The sequence below is a fragment of the Stegostoma tigrinum genome, chromosome 29 (assembly GCF_030684315.1).
Source record: "Stegostoma tigrinum isolate sSteTig4 chromosome 29, sSteTig4.hap1, whole genome shotgun sequence".
NCBI lineage: Eukaryota > Metazoa > Chordata > Chondrichthyes > Orectolobiformes > Stegostomatidae > Stegostoma > Stegostoma tigrinum.
The window spans coordinates 44,407,150-44,426,580 of record NC_081382.1 but is presented as its reverse complement, the minus strand read 5'-3'; the positions used below and the strand labels follow the sequence as shown (position 1 = coordinate 44,426,580).

Here is a 19,431-nt window from a genome sequence, read left to right as displayed (position 1 = left end):
AAGCCTGGATTCAAGTCCCTCCTGCTCCAGGGGTATGTAAAACATATCTGAAGATTGATTGGAAAAATAGATTAATCAAAAAACAAAGTTGTTGAGTTTTGTCACCCGTTGAGTGGCATAGGACAATGCCATGTTGCATTGTTATGTTGACACAAGCTTACATTGCATTATATTGTGTTTCATACTCACGAAATAAAAAGATTTAACCTTCCACTGTTCCTTACTGGACTCCTGTGTGTACCCCTCACCATCTTTCAGCTCATCTCATCTGCTATGAGAGGAAACAGGGAGCAGCTCAACTCCCTACCCTAACCCCACCCCTGACACCCCTACCCAACAAACCATGCATCCACCACCAAACCCAACCCCAACTGCTCCCACCATTGGGAGAGTGGGGCCAGTCCTCTGGTCATGATCTAGGTCTCTAAGACAGCTGGACATCTAACTACAGATGCTGGTTTTCTCACACTGTGAAATTAGCCCAGCAACAGTTTCCCCGGATGAAATCCACTTTCTGACCTCCGTGTGATCTGACTGGAATGTTATTGGTGAGATCTTGCTGTGTCAGTAACAGACAACTCAAATCTTCACTTCACAGGGTTTCCAAGGCAAGACTGGCCCACCTGGTCCTCCTGGAGTGGTCGGCCCACAAGTGAGTACAAATGCATTCAGAGTTCAATTCAGGATCTCCACATAGAATTTCTAATCACACAGCAAAAGATGAATAGTGGGCACTGAAGATTGGGGTCAAGAGTTTGAGTGTGGAGCCTCTGCAAGCTTCTATAGTTGCTCACATTTTGTGCAGGATCTCCCTCAGAATCTCGGTGATTGTTACACCGAATCATGTTCGTGGGTTAGTGCCAAGTGGAAGGAACATCGTCCAGTTCAGTGTCAACATAGACATGGGTGACCTCATTTCCTGATGTTAACAAACTTATCAAATTCAGCCCTGCTCACTTATGCTGCTGAGTTAACTTTACAACTTCAGATTTTACTGTGCAACATTTCAATCAAATAGCTCCCCCAGTGATTGTTAGCAGTTCGAGTCTGGTTAAGTGTTTTCAGAGGCTCCCACTCACAGGGCATGATCCTGCCAGAACCTGCACGCAATCTCTGAACAGAGTTTTGCTCAGACAAGAGGCGAACAGCTGCTAGTCCCTTGAGCAGAATGAATTCATCCCCCTCATATTATTCACACAGATTAGGGTCACTTTCTGCACAGATTCTTCAATAAAGAGGCTCACTTTGTTTTATTTCTATGTGACTAATCATACCCTCTTTTACAAAGAACTGCTGATGTTGGAAATATGGGTAAAACAGAAATTGCTGGAGAAACTCAGCAGGTCCAGCAGCACCTGTAGAGAGAGAAACAGAGTTAATGTTTCAAAGCCAGTGTCCCTTCTTCAGAATAGGACTGGTTTTTACATTTTGAGTATTGCAAAAACATCCAGCAGCAATTTTAAAAGGGAGAAGAGATCAGAGTTAGTGCTGCATGATTGTCTGTCCTTCCAGCGAGTGAGTCTTTGAAAGGTTGGGAGGCTTTAGGAGATGGACATATAGAGCCCAGCATTGGGGATATGGTCATGGGGAGTAGGAGGTTTTGGGAGATAGTATTGGTGAAAGGGAGGTTTTGGGACATGGTAATGGGAGTGGGAGACTGTCACAGTGTCTCATTGTGTTACTGTCTTTCTGCTGTGTCAGGGTCCCACAGGAGAGACTGGCTCCCTCGGTGAACGTGGTCATCCAGGGCCTCCCGGTCCTCCTGGAGAACAAGGTCTGCCTGGATCCGCTGGGAAAGAAGGTGCAAAGGTGAGTGTAATATCAGGAGTGGGAACTCCTGGAAGTAACTTGTATAAATTTAACACTCAGACTCATTCTAATTCACTGGCCAACACCTAGGTTTTAAGATTATTTTCTTCAAATATTCAAATGCCTTCATATCCTCATTACTCCCTAACTTGCAATCTCCCTCTTGATATCGCTGCTCTCCTCTAATTCTAAATCCTTGTGTTTCCTCAATTTTCTTGACTCCCTATTGGTGATGCACCAATAAACTCTGTACACACCCCCATCCTGTGCCCCGTGATCTCTTCAGTTTTTGAGGGACAGGATTTACAAGTATTTGGCAAAGACTGATTAGGGATAGTCAACATGGTTTTGTGCATGGGAAATCGTGTCTCACTAACTTGACTGAGATTTTTCAAGAGGTGACAAAGAAGATTGATGAAGGCAAAGCATTAGATGCCTATAGGGACTTCAGCAAGGTGTTCAATGAGATTCTTCTTGGTAGACTGGTTAGCAAGGTTAGATCACATGGGATCTAGAGGAAGCTCGCCAATTGGCTACAAAATTGGCTTGAAGGTAGGAGATAGAGGGTGGTGGTAAAGTGTTGCTTTTCAGACTGGAGGCCTGCGACCAGCGGTGCACCACAAGGATCAGTGCTGGCTCTACTTGTTTTCGTCAGTTATATAAATGATTTGGATGTGAACATAGGAAGTATGGTTAGTAAGTTTGCAGATGACACCAAAATTGCACATTGGACAGCAAAGAAGAAAGTTATCTTAGAGTACAATGGGACCTTAATCAGATGGGCTAGTGGGCTGAGGAGTAGCAAATGGAGTTTAATTTAGATAGATGTAAGGCAAATCGGGGCAACACTTAAACAATCAATGGTAGGGCCTTCGGGAGTGTTATTGAACAAAGACCAAGGAAGCTAGTGCAAAGTTCCTGAGAAGTGCAGTCGGAGGTAGACAGGGTAGCGAAGAAGGCATTTGACACGCTTGCCTTCGTTGTTCAGTGCATTGAGTATAGAAATTGAGATGTCATTTTGCAGCTGCACAGGACATTGATTAGGCCACTTTTAGAATAATGTGTTCAGTTCCGGTCTCACTGCTATAGAAAAGATATTATTAAAGTTGAAAGGGTTCAGCAAAGATTTACAAGGATGTTGCCAGGGTTGGAGGGTTTGAGGTGTAGGGAGGGGCTATTTTCCCAGAGCTTCAGAGGCTGAAAGGTGACCTTGTAATGTTTTATAAAGTCATGAGGGGCACGGATAGAGTGAATAGCCAAAGTCTTTTTCCCCCAGGGTGGGGGAGTCCAAAACTAGAGGGGCCATAGGTTTAAGCTGAGAGGGGCAAGATTTAAAAGGGATCTAAGGGGCAGCTTTTTCACACAGAGGGTGATGTGTTTATGGAGCAAGCTGCTGGAGGCTGGTACAATTACATTTAAAACTCATCTGGATGAGTATATGAATAGAAAAGGTTGAGAGATATATGGGTCAAATGCTGGCAAATGGGAAAGGGGCAGATTTATTACATATGATCGGTGAGGACAGTTTGGACAGGAGGAGCTATTTCCATTCTTTATGACTCTATGACTCTCACTCCTCCCTAATAAAGTTCCTTCAGGTGTTTGACATCATCATATACCTGTTTTAGTGTCCGTTAAGATGCTTAGTGTTAGATATGCCTTCATAATCATCCTGTGAACAGCTTCTGGAGTTTCCACAAAATGCACAAAGTGCAATTTGTATCTGTAAATTCATTTGTTTTTAAAACATGGCACAGGATGACAAAGACATCAGTAAAGAGAAGAATGTTGATGAGTCTAAGGAAACAGGAAATTTAAAAATGGTGATATAAACAGGAACAAAAATAAACATTGATTGCATAGTCACAGACAAAAGGAATCCCACCCCCTGCTAGTTTCCTTTCAAGCCACTTCCCTTCAAGCCACTGCCCCAGCACTGACCCTCCGACAGTGCAACTCTCCCTCAGCGCTGACCCTCCGACAGTGCCCGCTCCCTCAGCACTAACCCTCCGACAGTGCAGCGCTCCCTCAGCACTGACCCTCCGACAGTGTGGCACTCCCTCAGCACTGACCCTGCGACAGTGCAGCGCTCCCTCAGCACTGACCCTCCGACAGTGCGGCGCTCCCTCAGCACTGACCCTCCGACACTGCGCACTCCCTCAGCACTGACCCTCCAACAGTGCCCACTCCCTCAGCACTGACCCTCCAAAAGTGCTGCGCTCCCTCAGCACTGACCCTCTGACAGTGCCCGCTCCCTCAGCACTGACCCTCCGACAGTGCGGCGCTCCCTCAGCACTGACCCTCTGACAGTGCGACGCTCCCTCAGCACTGACCCTCTGACAGTGCCCGCTCCCTCAGCACTGACCCTCCGACAATGCGGCACTCCCTCAGCACTAACCCTCCGACAGTGCAGCGCTCCCTCAACACTGACCCTCCAACAGTGCCCACTCCCTCAGCACTGACCCTCCGACAGTGTGGCACTCCCTCAGCACTGACCCTGCGACAGTGCGGCACTCCCTCAGCACTGACCCTCCGACAATGCAGCGCTCCCTCAGCACTGACCCTGCGACAGTGCCCACTCCCTCAGCACTAACCGTCCGACAGTGTGGCACTCCCTCAGCACTGACCCTGCGACAGTGCGGCACTCCCTCAGCACTGACCCTCCGACAATGCAGCGCTCCCTCAGCACTGACCCTGCGACAGTGCGGCACTCCCTCAGCACTGACCCTGCGACAGTATGGCGCTCCCTCAGCACTGACCCTCCGACAGTGCCCACTCCCTCAGCACTGACCCTCCGACAGTGCCCACTCCCTCAGCACTGACCCTCCGACAGTGCGGCGCTCCCTCAGCACTGACCCTCCGACAGTGCTGTGCTTCCCTCGCAACGCTCCATCAATGCTGCACTCAAATGATGCTGTGCGGTATGGTTTTGATTTTGCAGAGGAGTGAAACGTGTGATAGGTTGAGGTGAATATTATTACTCATTAGTATAATAATATAATATTATCCATTATTATGATATGAATATTATTACTGAGCCATTACTTGGATTCAGCAGAAACAAGGAGAACTGGTTTCGGTATTGATAAAGAATGGCTCATTATTTCATATGAATGGTTTTATTTGGATCAGGTGTATTGCCCTCCTTGTCCATCATTTTCAGGTGGTGTTGGTTCTGTGTTGAATGTTTTCTGCTGATTAATGCTGTTATTGCTCTTTGTGCCCATCAGGGAGATCCTGGTCCCGCTGGTCCTCCTGGAAAGGATGGTCCTCCCGGCCTCCGAGGATTCACTGGTGAACGTGGTCTCCCAGGACCCTTGGTAAGGAGCTCAGTCTTCAATTCCTCATCCTTACTTCTCACTGTTCACTCATTAATCCTCACTCTTCACTTTTCGCTCGTTAGTCCCCACTCCTCGCTGTTAGCTCGTTAATCCCTACTCCTCACTGTTTGTTTGTTAATCCTCACTCCTCACTGTTCGCTCATTAATCCTCACTCCTCGCTCGTTAATCCCCACTCCTTGCTGTTAGCTCGTTAATCCTCACTCCTCATTCTTTTTGCCCTGCGCCTCAAAGACTGTATTCACCTCTACTTGCCTCATCATGGCGTTCTGCAAGATATTTACAAAACAAGATTCAATTGTGAAACATTGGGAAACATTAAGGGATTGGCAATTTAGGTAAACAAGTGTCAGAGATACAGTGTAAAACTCACTCTTTTAACCGGAAAGTAAAGCTCTCTCTACACAGTCCCCATCAGACACTCCCAGGACAGGGACAGCACGGGGTTAGATATAGAAAAAAGCTCTCTCTACACGGTCTTCACCAAACACTCCCAGGACAGGGACAGCACAGGGTTAGATGCAGAGTAAAGCTCCCTCTGCACTGACCCCATCCAGCACTACCAGAGCAGGGACAGCATGGGGTTTGACATAGAATGAAGTTCCCTCCAAACTGTCCCCATCAAACACTCCCAGGGCAGGGATAACATGATGTTAGATTCCAAAGGCATTTTTTCAACTGGGAGATGTTAAAATCTCAGTTGCTCACCTGGGAATATTGCAACATGCAAACCAATGGATGCATTCATAAATAACATGGATTAATATTGGAAAAATATCTTTCAGTGACTTTTCCAAATCTATTACAGCTGGGTGAATGTGTGTCAGTGCCTTGGTTTCCAAGTGAGGGTGTCGGTCTGAATGAGAATGAGTGGGCGATCATGTGGAGACTCTTCTTTTCTTACATCAGAATCTGTCAGTTGATGCAGGACTATTATCCCTCAGAGATTACTGGGAGCTGGCTATGGATTTACAGATTACTATGATCTGGTTTTGGGAGTTTAAGATTGTTGGGATCTGGTTAGTGGGAGAGAGATTACTAAAATCAGGTTGAGGGTTGAGATAACTGGGATCTAGTCAGGGCGATTGCTGGGATCTGGCTATGCTGTGAGACATTATTGGGAACTGAGTGTGGGACTGTGAGATTACTGAGATCTAGCTATGCTGTGAGAGATGACTGGCCTCTGGCTGTGGTATGAGAGATTACTGGGATCTGGCTGTGGTATGAGAGATTACTGGGATCTGGCTGTGGTATGAGAGATTACTGGGACCTGGCTGCAGGTTTAGAGATTATTGGGAAAAGGAGTCTGATGGGGAGGTAAGACATTACTGGAATCTATTTGGGGGTGAGTGATTACTGAGATCTGGCTGTGGTGTGTGAGATTCTGCGATCTGGTTGTGGGGTGGATTTCCTTTGAGTTGCATCAGGAAGCTCAGTTTCTGTTGTCAAACTCCTGAGAATGTTTCTGTTCGATAGCCACAGAAAGTAGTTGAGTGTGATTCAGAATCAGTCAAATGTTGCAAATGATGTTGAGAATCCAGGGGCCTCGTCCTCTGATCATTGGGGCTCAGAGGGATCAAAATGAGCTGCACCCCGTGTTGCATAGCTATGGAAAAGTGAACAAGTCCACTAGGATGTGAGTGGGTGACAGGCACCTTTGAAAGACACCAAAACCACCACATGGCACCTTGCTCCAAGTCAGTTATATCAGGTTGAAAGGACAGATTTGCCAATATACAAACAAATACAAACAAGGCCATGTGAGCCTACTCCACCTTTCAATTTGATCATGTCTGACTTGAACTTCAACTCTACACTGCTGAAAACCTCTGATAATCTTTCCAACCCCTTGGCCGGCAAGAATCTGTCAACTTTTCCCTTAAAAATATTTAAAGATTCTGCATTCACTGCCTTTTGAGGAAGGAAATTCCAGAAATTCGAAGATTTATTTGATCATCAGGGATCTGCAGATGTGCTGGTAATGTGGAGTCAAGGTCAAAGATCAGCCATGATCGCATTGAATGCTGGCATAGGCTCGAGGGGCCAAACGGTCTAGTTTTGCTGCTGTTTTTGAATAACTCAAACCTGGCAGATTCAGCATTGATTCTTGTTTCTTCCTCTGCACAGGGTCAGATTGGTTTGAAAGGCAGTGAAGGACCCCCTGGGCCCCCAGGCCCCCTGGTAAGTGAGAATCACATGAGCTGGCACTCCAGAAATGGTGTTATCACTCCTTTACAAGGCCCCATCTACTTGCCTCAGCGTCCAGATGTTTATTACCACTGTCTGCAATATTTTAGCAATAGTAAATGGGAATGTTAACAAACTGGGAAGAACACACAACACGCAGGGGATTCCATTTTAATTCCTGGAGATTGCAGGTTAATCCTGGAGGACTGAGGACGTCACCAATCCACCTGAGTGAAGTCAGGAACTGTTGTAAAAGAATGCTTTCGGTGAAGGCTGGAGGCTGTTTATCCTCTCACACTTACCATGAAGCCTCAGACCTCTGAATCTATCAACAAATAATTCCTGTATATCTCCTCATTCTGAATCCCTTTAGTCAGTCAGTCACAGATACAGTGTCTCACTTCCTAATGGCCACTGCTAATGGACAAAGACTGATTCTGGACTGCAGTTGCACAGTTTACCAGAGAGAGGCCAGAGAGAAGGGTTTTAACAAGGGGTTTAGAGATAGCATGAAGTGTTAAGCCTATTATCTTTCAGAAGCAGCAGAGAGAGTCTGCACTTCACTAGGTTTCTGGACAGAGGCAGAACAGAGATCCAAAGTAGGATTGTGCAAAGATGAGGCCTCACAGGGTCCCAGTGGGAAATCTTAAGCTCCAGCCAACACCCCACTCTCCCCCCTGCCCTCAGCAGTTCATTAGCTGGAAGTGGAGGAGGAGATATTTGCATGCGGTGGGCCGAGCTGGAGTCAGGGAGAAGCATGTTTGTTTTAGGGGTGATGTGGGTGACAATGGCCTGTCACACAGCTCAAGCTGACTCAGGGTCTAACAAGGCCTAGCAGCCTCAAGCAAGAGCAGGCACCTTTCAGAAACAAAATGGATGGTAGAGGTCAGAAGATGTAAGAACCTGCAGGGTCCAAGCCTAAATTTTGGATTCTGCTACTCAGAACACACTTGCAGGAGGTGTGCGGCCAAGGGTCTCTAATCATGCAAACCCCACCCCCGTCACAGGCTCTGGCCTCACCTCAACTCAGTCCCCCAGCACTGTTTAAAACCCTATTGGGAGGTGATGGCCCAATGGTATTATCACTGGACTGTTAATGCAGAGACCCAGATGACGTTCTGGGGATCCAGGTTCAAATCCTACCATGGCAGATGTTGGAAATTGAATTCAATAAATATCTGGAATTAAGAGTCTAATGATGACCATGAATTCATTGTCAATTGTCGGGGGAAAACCCATCTGCTTCACTAATGTCCTTTAGGGAAGGAAATTGCCCTCCTTACCTCGTCTGCCCTACATGTGACTGCAGACCCACAGCAATGTGGTTGACTCTAAACTGCCCTCTAAGCAGTTAGGGATGGGCAATAAATGCTGCCTGGCCAGCGATGCTGTCATCCCATGAATGCCCAGGATTGAAGGTGACCTTTATCATTTTAACCTTGAGCTGTATTGTTTCTGAAGGGCTCTCCAGGCGATCGGGGTCAGGCTGGGCCGGCAGGACCGATTGGACTCCCTGGACGACCTGGGCCTCAAGGTCCCCCAGGCCCTGCTGGTGAAAAGGGGGCCCCTGTAAGTACAGTTTTTCTTGTCAGCTCTGCTCATTTGTGTATAGTCCACGTACCAACTACCTCAATCCTCACGCTGTGTACCCTCATTTATATGTGCTATTAATGTACTTAAATTTATGTACACTGTGCTTTCACAATATTCCACACCCTCTGGCTTGCCTGCTCCTTCTTTGATGTTCACCCTTGGTCTTCTCTATAGCTGCATTGGGGCAGTTCCCAGACCTTCACTTTGGGCCTGAAGTCATGCACTAACACTCAAAGCAAGGCCCACAGAGAGGACCTGCCTGTCTGGTTTGGGTCGGCTCCATGTAGCCATAGTGCTAGAAACATGAAAAGGAAAGCGTGAAGGAGCAGATTGGCCATTACTGGGTCTACCTTTCAAGCTTTTGATACGTTTGATGCACCGTCTACAACAGTTTGCAACTCCTTTGGACAACAGCAGTCTGGCTGTCTCTCAGTTCAGATGTCGTTTTGGGTTTTACATTGGCTCCTCACTGTTTATCTCTCCTCCTTCTTCTTGCAGGGTGAGAAAGGACCTCAGGGACCAGCAGGTCGTGATGGAGTCCAGGGTCCCGTTGGTCTCCCAGGTCCAGCTGGTCCATCGGGACCACCAGGGGAAGATGGAGACAAGGTGCGAACACAACCTGTCGCTCATCATCAGATGCTTCAGTAAGAGTAGCAGCACATGCTAGGGAGGTCATGCAGTGTACAAACACCCCCACCCCCCTCCCCCACCCACCCACTGCTAACTGGAAGGACACAGGGGCACTGGGCAAACAGATAGACATGGACATGACCAATCTGAGAGGTTAAACAAAAATGATAACCTCAATAGGCTGGGGCTGTCTCTTCTAGAAAAGAGACGGCTGAGGGATGTCCTTATTGTGGTTTCTCATATCTTGAAAGACTTTGATTGGTTCAGTATAGAGAGCAACTTTTGGGGGAGACTAAAACTCAAGACTGTTAGCATTAGACAGGCAGAAAGGAAATTCTTAGTGATTAGAGAGTCCAGAACAAGGGGGTCACTGTTTAAAGATATGGGATAGGCCATTTAGGCCTGAGATTAGGAGAAATGTCTTCACCCAGAGAGTGGGGAGCCTGTGGAATTCTCTGCCGTATAAAGTGGTTGAGGCCAAAACATTAAATGTTTTCAAGAAAGAGTTAGGTATTGTTCTTAGAGCTGAGGGGACCAAAGGGTATGGGGAGCAAGCAGGAACAGGAAACTGAGTTGGATTGTCAGCCAAAATCAAATTGAGTGATGGAGCAGGCTTGAGGGGCTGAATGGCCTACTCCTGCTCCTAGTTTCTATGTTTGACAGTCACTAATAATTCAGTTAGTAATCCAGGAGAAATTTTATCCAGAGAGCACAGAGACTGTGGCTGGAATAAAACCAGAAATTGCTGTAGAAACACAGCAGGTTTGGCACCATCACTGCAGAGAGTAACAGAGTTAAAGTTTTGCATTCAGTGACCCTTCTTTGGAAATCTAATGTCAAACTTGCCCCCACAGGAAGAGTTTGAGGTGAATACTTTGAGTGCATTTCTAGGGAAGCTGGAGAAAAATAGGACAGGTATAAAAGCAATAGGATTCGTGTTTATTTTAAAAACCAATGATCCTTGATCTTACTTCTCCTTTCAGGGTGAAGCTGGTGAGTCAGGACAGAAAGGCAGCAAAGGTGACAAAGGTGAACAGGTAAGAGCTGACATCATGGACCATGTAAAAACCAAAAGAATTGTGCATGCTGTAAATCAGAAACAAAAGTAGAGATAGCTGGAAAAGTTGATACAGTGTGGAGCTGGAGGAACACAGCAGGTCAGGCAGCATCGAAGGAGCAGGAGAGTCAAAGTTTTGGACCTAGATCCTTCATCTAGACCTGATGAAGGGTCCCAACCCAAAATGTCAACACTCCTGCTCTTCTGATACTGCCTGGCCTGCTGTGTTCCTCCAACTCCACACTGTATCGACTCTGACTCCAGCATCTGCTGATCTTGCTGTCTCCTTGGTGGAAAAGTTGTTGGTTTTGCAGCATCTGTGGAGAGAAATGAAAGTTAACCTTTCAGGTCGAGCAAACCTATCTCAGAATCCAATGGGCCATGTATTTGATTTGAAAATGGTACTCGTCTCTCTGACCTCCCGCAACCTCACCTCACCTGCTGGCTGGATTTGCTCATGTCAGTCTTGCCTTGCCTGAGCAGCAGATATTTCTGAGGACACTGATTAACAATGCTTTAAGATTAAGTTCTTCCCAGAAACTCTGCCATCCCCAGAGCAGCTCCTTCTGTTAGCGTTCACTGTACAGAAAAGAACACATGTCACCATGTGGGCTAGAAATTGAGGAACACCAAAAGCAGCAAGATGGCTGGTCTCAGCTCAGGAGGGTAATGAGAAGAATGAGCACCAGAGCTACAAGTGGGCAGATATGAGGTCAGAATGAGAGGTTCAAATGGTGGCCTGCTTATAATCAAACTCCAATAAACCTCAAGGGACTGTGCCCTGACTGATATGGGACTTAAAAGAAATTGGTCCCTGAGCAGATAAGATTGGGTGATCTCCTCTAAGACAGAGAAATCCCTGGACATTGTCCCTGGATCTGTATCCATCTTTTTGACAGGAAGCAGCAACACTTGGCTCCACTCTTCAGCAAATGTATACCTGACTCGATTGGAATCCTCCTCATGCCTTTTGAGGAGAGTAAGTTTTAATGATGCACATGCACCTTTCTCCCAGGGACTCAGGCTAAATGCTCTGGCAACATGGATTCAAATCCCACTGCAGCAACTGATGGAAAGCCAATTGTCTTAATGAAATTCAATTGAAAACTTATCCCAGCAATGGTGACTGTGAAATTATGGTTGATTGTTATGTAAACCCATCACTAACATCTTTCAGGAAATTCTGCTGTCTTTACCTAGTCTGGCCTATATGTAACTGCAGACCCACAGCAATGTAGTTGATTCTTAACTGCCCTCTGAAAAGGAATGACCAGCAGCTCAGTTCAAGGACACACAATGCTGTCCTTGCCAGGATGCCCTCATGCCATGGAAGAATGAAGAGCTACATCTCTCCAGTACAGAATACAAGGCCTTGTTCACCTGTGGATGGATGACCCTGCATCTACCTATATCAAGGAATATGTGGCCAAAATTCAACTTGAGTGAGGACAAAACAGATTCCTGCTCCCCACCCCCCACCCAATAAAGAACCCTGTAATCCTCTAAAGTTGAGTTTTACCCCCATGTTTAAACAGGGGTAAGTTTGTGCTATAGGTGAGCTGAGGATGTGATTAGCCTTTGCCTGACTGCAGTCAGAGAGTGTGGTCATTTGGTTGGGTTGTGTGTTTGACGCAATTCCTTTTCCTGAAAGTGGTTGTGTGATCATCTCTTTACAGGGTCCACCTGGTCCATCAGGACCTCAAGGCCCCATTGGACAACCTGGACCAGCTGTGAGTACCATGTCATTGCCAGGCACAGTTACATTTGGGTGAGGGCCCCCAGTGAGAAGATTCTGACACTGCTACCTCACTTGTCTTTCAGGGTGCAGATGGGGAACCTGGTCCGAGAGGGCAACAAGGTCTCTTTGGTCAGAAAGGTGATGAAGGCCCAAGGGGTTTCCATGGTCCTCCTGGTCCAGTTGGTCTTCAGGTAAGTTTAAAGCCTGCCTTTCAACCATTCTGACTGGATCACGTCTGCCTGACAGAGTGCTGCTGATACATTCTGAAACCTCTGGTCAGTTGGGTCAGTTTTAGAACATAGAACAAAACAGCGCAGAACAGGCCCTTCGGCCCTCGCGAATCTGAAACAAGGGATTAAGAGGGCTAAGAGAGGATATGAGATATTGCTGGCAAACATGGTTAAGGAAAATCCCAAAGCCTTTTATTTGTATATAAAGAGCAAGAGGGTAACTAGAGAAAGGATTGGTCCACTTAAGGACAAAGAAGGAAAGTTATGCGCTGAGTCAGAGAAAATGGGTGACATTCTTAACGAGTACTTTGCATCGGTATTCAGCAAGGAGAGGGACATGACGGATGTTGAGGTTAGGGATAGATGTTTGCTTAGTCTAGGTCAAGTTGACATAAGGAAGGAGGAAGTGTTGGGTATCCTAAAAGACATTAAAGTGGACAGGTCCCCTGGTCCGGATGGGATCTATGCCAGGTTATTGAGGGAAGTGAGAGAGGAAATAGCCAGGGCCTAAACAGATATCTTTGCAGCATCCTTAGACACGGGTGAGGTCCTGGAGGACTGGAGACTTGCTAATGTTGTCCTCTTGTTTAAGAAGGGTAGCAAGGATAATCCAGGTAATTATCAACCGCTGAGCCTGACGTCAGTGGTTGGGAAGCTACTGGAGAAGATACTGAGGGATTGGATCTGTTCCCATTTGGAAGAAAATGGGCTTATCAGTGACAAGCAACAAGGTTTTGTGCAGGGAAGGTCATGTCTTAACAACTTAATAGAATTCTTTGAGGATGTGACAGAGTTGATTGATGAGGGAAAGGCTGTAGATGTCATATACATGGACTTGATACATGATAATGTTCCCCATGGCAGGCTGATGGAGAAAGTGAAGTCACATGGGGTCCAGGGTGTGCTAGCTAGGTGGATAACAAACTGGCTGGGCAATAGGAGGCAGATGGTAGTAGTAGAAGGGAGTTTCTCAAATTGGAGACCTGTGACTACTGGTGTTCCACAGGGATCTGTGCTTGGACCACTGTTGTTTGTGATATACGTAAATGATTTGGAGGAAGGTGTAGGTGGTCTGATCAACAAGTTGGCAGATGACACTAAGATTGGTGGAGTAGCAGATAGTGAAGGGGACTGTCAGAGATTACAGCAGAATATAGATAGATTGGAGAGTTGGGCAGATAAATGGCAGCTGGAATTCAATCCAGGAAAATGCGAGGTGATGAATTTTGGAAGATCTACTTCAATGGTGAACTATACAGTAAATGGAAAAGTCCTAGGGAAAATTGATGAACATTTACTGTATAGTTCACCATTGAATTAGATCTTCCAAAATTCATCACCTCGCATTCCCAATGAAGGAAAGCAGGTCAATAGGGTGGTCAAGAAGGAATGTGGCATGCTTTCCTTCATTGGACGGGGTATTGAGTACAAGAGTTGGCAGGTTATGTTGCAGTTGTATAGGACTTTGGTTCGGCCACATTTGGAGTACCCGCGTACAGTTCTGGTCACCACATTACCAAAAGGATGTGGATGCTTTGGAGAGGGTGCAGAGGAGATTCACCAGGATGTTGCCTGGTATGGAGGGTGCTGGCTATGAATATAGGTTGAGTAGATTAGGATTATTTTCATTAGAAAGACAGAGATTGAGGGGGGATCTGATTGAGGTCTACAAAATCATGAGTGGTATAGACATGGTGGATAGCAAAAAGCTTTTTCCCAGAGTGGGGGACTCAATTACTAGGGGTCATGAGTTCAAAGTGAGAGGAGAAAGGTTTAAGGGAGATATGCATGGGAAGTTCGTTACAGAGGGTGGTGGGTGCCTGGAACGCGTTGCCAGCGGAGGTGGTAGACACAGACACATTAGCGTCTTTTAAGATATACTTGGACAGGTACATAGATGGGCAGGGAGCAAATGGACACAGACCCTTAGAAAATAGATGACAGAGTGAGACAGAGGATCTTGATCGGCGCAAGCTTGGAGGGCCGAAGGTCCTGTTCCTGTGCTGTAATTTTCTTTGTTCTTTTGTTGTGCAGACCTGTGAACTAATCTAAGCCCATCCCCCTACACTATCCCATCATCATCCATATGGTTATCCAAGGACTGTTTAAATGCCCCTAATGTGGCTGAGTTAACTACATTGGCAGGCAGGACGTTCCATGCCCTTACCACTCTGAGTAAAGAACCTGCCTCTGACATCTGTCTTAAATCTTTCACCCGTCAATTTGTAGCTATGCCCCCTTGTACAAGCTGAAGTCATCATCCTCGGAAAAAGACTCTCACTGTCCACCCTATCTAATCCATTTTGTCTGAGAGTTCATTGGGTCTGCACCTTGCAATGAACATGATGTGGAGGTGTTGGTGTTAGACTGGGGTGGACAAAGTCAGAAGTCACATGACACCAGGTGATGAAGTAGGCAGTGCTTGTGATTTCGTATAAACCTGTTGGACAATAACCTAGAGCCATGTGATTTCTGACTTTGCAATGAACAAGGAAGCACACACTGAGTGACAGGCTTCACCCACTAATGGTCAGTTTTCACTCTGGTCTGTTGCTCCTCATGTCCTGTCCCTTCTCTGAAGCCTCACAGGTTTTGTTTATTACTGTGGAAGTGCCCATCCTCACAGCCAGGATCATAAATATCACACATGGGCTCTGAATTTCTCCAGGATCTGTGACTGTTTTCGGAGCTTTCAATTACATCAGATAAAGCTCAATATGGCATCCTGCAAGCTCAGATTAGATAAATTGCCACTGCCCAGTGTGCAACCTTCTGCAGAATCTGCTCAATGCATTGGCCACGTGTAAGAGTAATAATGAAAGCAATTGTTATAAATTAACTGGTGCAGAGTTAATGGGGGTTGGGGGTTCGTCCATCTGTGAATCTTTAAAAGCGACTATATAGAATCAAACAGTGGAAGAGGCCCTTTGGCCCATCGAGTCCTCAGTTCCACTGACCAGAACTGGGCTCATAGTCCTTAATGTTATGACATGACAAGTGTTCTCTCAAGTACTTTTTAAAGGTTGTGAGGTTTCCCGCCTCAACTAACGTCCTAGCCAGGGGAATTCCAGACCCCCACCACACTCTGATGAAAAGGCTTTTCTTTAAATCCCCTCTAAATACCCTGCCTTTCAACTTAAATTTATGTCACCTTGTTATTGACCTGTTGAGGGGAGCAGCTGCTTTCTATCCCCTTGTCCATGCTCCTCATAATCTTACACGCCTCTGTCAGGTCTCCCTTGACCCTCTCGGTCCAAAGAAAACAACCTGAGCTTATCCAGCCTCTTTCCAGAGCTTACCTGCTCCATCCCAGGGCAATATCTGGGGAATGTCCTCTGCATCCCCTCCAGTGCAGTCACATCCAGATGAATTATGGCTTTATTAATCAAGTAAAATATTTTAAGAAGTTATCCTAAATATTTATCAATGATTGGTTATTTCCAGCAGGACAATTGTGTCACATGTTGAACATCGCACACCTTTGGAAGGATGTGAAGACCTGGGAGATGGTGTACACAGGGATATACAGAAATGGAACCAGGGACTGTAATAAACACAGAGGGACTGGAGAAGTGGGAATATCCTCCTTGGAACAGAGAAGGTTGAGGGGAGATTCAATTGACACATTTAAAATTATATATGAGTTTGGAAGAATAATTGTTTCCAAGGCCAGGAGGTTCAGTAACCAGACAGAAATTGATCGCAGAGAATTAGCAAAAGAACCAGGGAGGAGAGGAGGATATTTTTGATGCAGTGAGTTGTGTTCTGAGAGGTGCTGCTTGAGAGGGTAGTGTGAGCAGATTCAGCAGGAACTTTACCAAAGAGAATTGGAGAAACCTTTGGAGAAAAGAAATTTTCAGAGTGTGTGGAAAGTGTGATTGACCTATGATTTGGGCATTGGAGGGAATGGTTGTTACTGACACATTCACTGTTACACATTTAAACTTTTCCAGGGTTTACCTGGCCCATCAGGTGAGAAAGGCGAAACTGGTGATGTGGGACCAATGGTAAGTGTGTGTGAAACTCTGCATTTGTGTGTGTGTGTGTGTGTGTGTACGTGTATGTCTGTGTCTGATAGAAAGTATATGTGTGAGAGAGACTGTGCATGTGCCAGTGTCTGTGTTTATGAGCGTTTGTGTGTTGTTTCCATCACAAGCTACATGACTTCACTGTGAATTTGTTTGTGTGTGTATTTTAGAATGTGTTAATGTGGTGATGATGATAATGTGATTGATTATCTAATGTTTCCATTGGCAGGGTCCCCCTGGGCCTCCAGGACCCAGAGGCCCATCTGGTGCACCAGGGGCAGATGTAAGTGTTCATCCTTTTGAATGGTTTACTCTGCTCTCTAACTGTACTGGCAATGTGTAACAGAAAACATGGCTTGCTGAAATTCAAAACTTTCTTTTTGCATCAATCCTAAAATTGTGCTGAATGTTTTGACAGTTCGTCCATTCAATTTTACAACATTGTACATATATATAGAACCTTCCATGGAGTTAAATGTTCCACAGCTCACAGGAGGAGGCAAAACAAGCTTCAGAATTCGGCATATGACCCCCAAACCTGATCAATGAGCTTTGTTTTAAGGAATATCCTAAAAGAGCTTTGGGAAATGGTGAGAGTTAGGGAGAGAATTCCAGATGTTAGAATCCAGGGGACTAAAGGCTAAAGATGGGTTGATGGAAATCAAAGCCATAATTGAAGGAACACAGATAATGCAGAGGGTTCTAGGGACATCAAGAGTTTTTTTTGCAGCCTTTTATGTCACTCCCAATGAAAGGAAAACAATATGTTTCTCAATTTACACTTTTCCCACTTGATGTTACAGTTGAATGAATTGAGTTAAATCGCATGGTGAGACTTTGCTCCGAGGTTTGTCCTTCATTGAGTTTTGGTACCCATTTCAACACGATACAAAGTCCCCAGGGACACCGATATAATCATGTGACCTACTTGATCAGTGCAGACCTGTCTGCTCCCACCCTCTATATACCAGCAAATCAGCATATCCTTCTCACTGTCTCCATCATTCACTTCTCTGGTTCCTCACCATACTGCTGTGATCTGTTTACACATGCAGCAAACGTAGTTTGGCTGCATGCTGATAGCCGCTCAGAGATACAGACGTGCACCAGTGTTCACTCACAGTAAAACACTTAGCTTCTTGTTAACTTGGAACCTCATTCAAACATTCAAAGCATCTCTGCCAATGAGTAACACAGATAGTCCAGAGGTCACAGAAATAACCAAATCTTGCAAATGAGAAGTAAGACAGGAGATTGGGAGAAGGACAGACTCTCTAATGTTCAACAGAGTAGAGACAGCTTTGTACTGTATCTAACCCTGTGCTCTCTCTATCTTGGAAGTATTGATAGAGACTGTAGAGGGAGCGTTACACTGTATGTAACCTCGTGCTGTCTCTGGCCTGGGAGTGTTTAATGGGGATAGTGTAGATGGAGCTTTAGTCTGTATCTAACCCCATGCTGTCTGTGTCCTGGGAGTAATTGAGGTAGACAATGTAGGAGTTTTTCCCTGTATCTAAACCCATGTTATATCTGTCCTGGAATCAATGCATAGCACTGAGACAAATTTTGTGAACCATTTAACCATCCAAATTATTTTATTTGTTCATTTTTGGGACTGGTGAGGCCAGATCTTGTTGTCCATCTCTAATTACCCTTTGAGTGTCTTGCTGGGTTATTTCAGAGGGCAATTAAGAGTCAACCATATTGCTGTACATCTGGAATAATGTGTAGGCCAGAATGGGTGACGATATTAAGTTACCATATAAAGGACATTTGTGAAACTGAGCAGTTTTAATGACAATTGACAGTGATCACAAGGTCACCTTTAAATCAGTTTTTTTGTTCCAGACTTTTACTGAAGATAAATTTCACCATCTGCTGTAGTGGGATTTGAACTTATGATCTGAGTTCATTAGCCTGACTCTGGATTACTTATCCGGTGAAGTTCCCACTAAGCCCTCAGCTGAGAGAAGCAGAAAGCTGGGAATCCTGGTGGTTCTTGCCCCATAATCCTCATGTTTATTTGATTTTACAACTTGAGCAAATTGTTTTTTCAGGGTAAGTGTTAAGATCAACAAAGGGAAAGTTTTTGAGATTGTATATAAGTTTCAAAAAACAACAGTCTCAAATAATTCAGATTTACAAACAGTACCCTGACTAGAAGCACATGGTGTTTGAAGTTGGGGAGAGACTGGAAATGACACATGTTACTGTTTATTAAACAGCTGTTATATTAACAAATGGCGATATTGCATTCGTCTGACTAGAGATAGAACCAGCCACAGCTGTTGAAGGAATGTGTATTTAGAATGTCATTTTTGAGAAACCAGCAGGAAGTCGGTCCTCTGAACAACTCCTTTGTTGTGCTGTAATCTCCAATGTATTGTTTGCATTTTAGGGTCCACAAGGCCCTGCAGGCGGAGTTGGAAACCCAGGAGCTGTGGGCCAGAAGGTACTGTCTGCATTCTCTTTCTGTTTACAAACTAAACAATGTAATTGGCTCTGGGTTCTGGAGGAGGAGCCCTTTGATGTGACTGAGCAGCAGTGAACCTGAATTCATCACAACACACTGATGTATTGCATGAGGCATTGCTTACAGATACCTATGGGGTCAGTGTTAACTGGAGAGTAATTGTTTACAATGTATTTTACTCTGCATTCCGATCTTAATGGAAAATGAAAAGTGATATGACTGACCCTCCCACAGTGCGGCACTCTGTCAGCACTGACCCTCCGACAGTGTGGCATTCCCTCAGCCCTGACCCTCCAACAGTGTGGCGCTCCCTCAACACTGGCTCTCCGACAATGTGGCACTCCCTC

At 45.6% G+C, this 19,431-nt stretch overlaps 1 protein-coding gene across 2 annotated transcripts in view; it reads left to right on the top strand.

Annotated features, from left to right (window-relative positions):
• col5a1 (procollagen, type V, alpha 1) overlaps positions 1-19,431 on the top strand; it is a 322,312-nt gene that overhangs the window by 255,276 nt on the left and 47,605 nt on the right. For both annotated transcript variants that reach the window (XM_059638382.1, XM_059638381.1), the window contains exons 38-49: positions 599-652; positions 1,702-1,809; positions 5,040-5,129; positions 7,276-7,329; positions 8,797-8,904; positions 9,427-9,534; positions 10,542-10,595; positions 12,292-12,345; positions 12,437-12,544; positions 16,537-16,590; positions 16,841-16,894; positions 19,010-19,063. In XM_059638382.1, the coding sequence (XP_059494365.1) occupies positions 599-652; positions 1,702-1,809; positions 5,040-5,129; positions 7,276-7,329; positions 8,797-8,904; positions 9,427-9,534; positions 10,542-10,595; positions 12,292-12,345; positions 12,437-12,544; positions 16,537-16,590; positions 16,841-16,894; positions 19,010-19,063 (900 nt within the window). The remainder of the gene's footprint in view (positions 1-598; positions 653-1,701; positions 1,810-5,039; positions 5,130-7,275; positions 7,330-8,796; positions 8,905-9,426; positions 9,535-10,541; positions 10,596-12,291; positions 12,346-12,436; positions 12,545-16,536; positions 16,591-16,840; positions 16,895-19,009; positions 19,064-19,431) is intronic.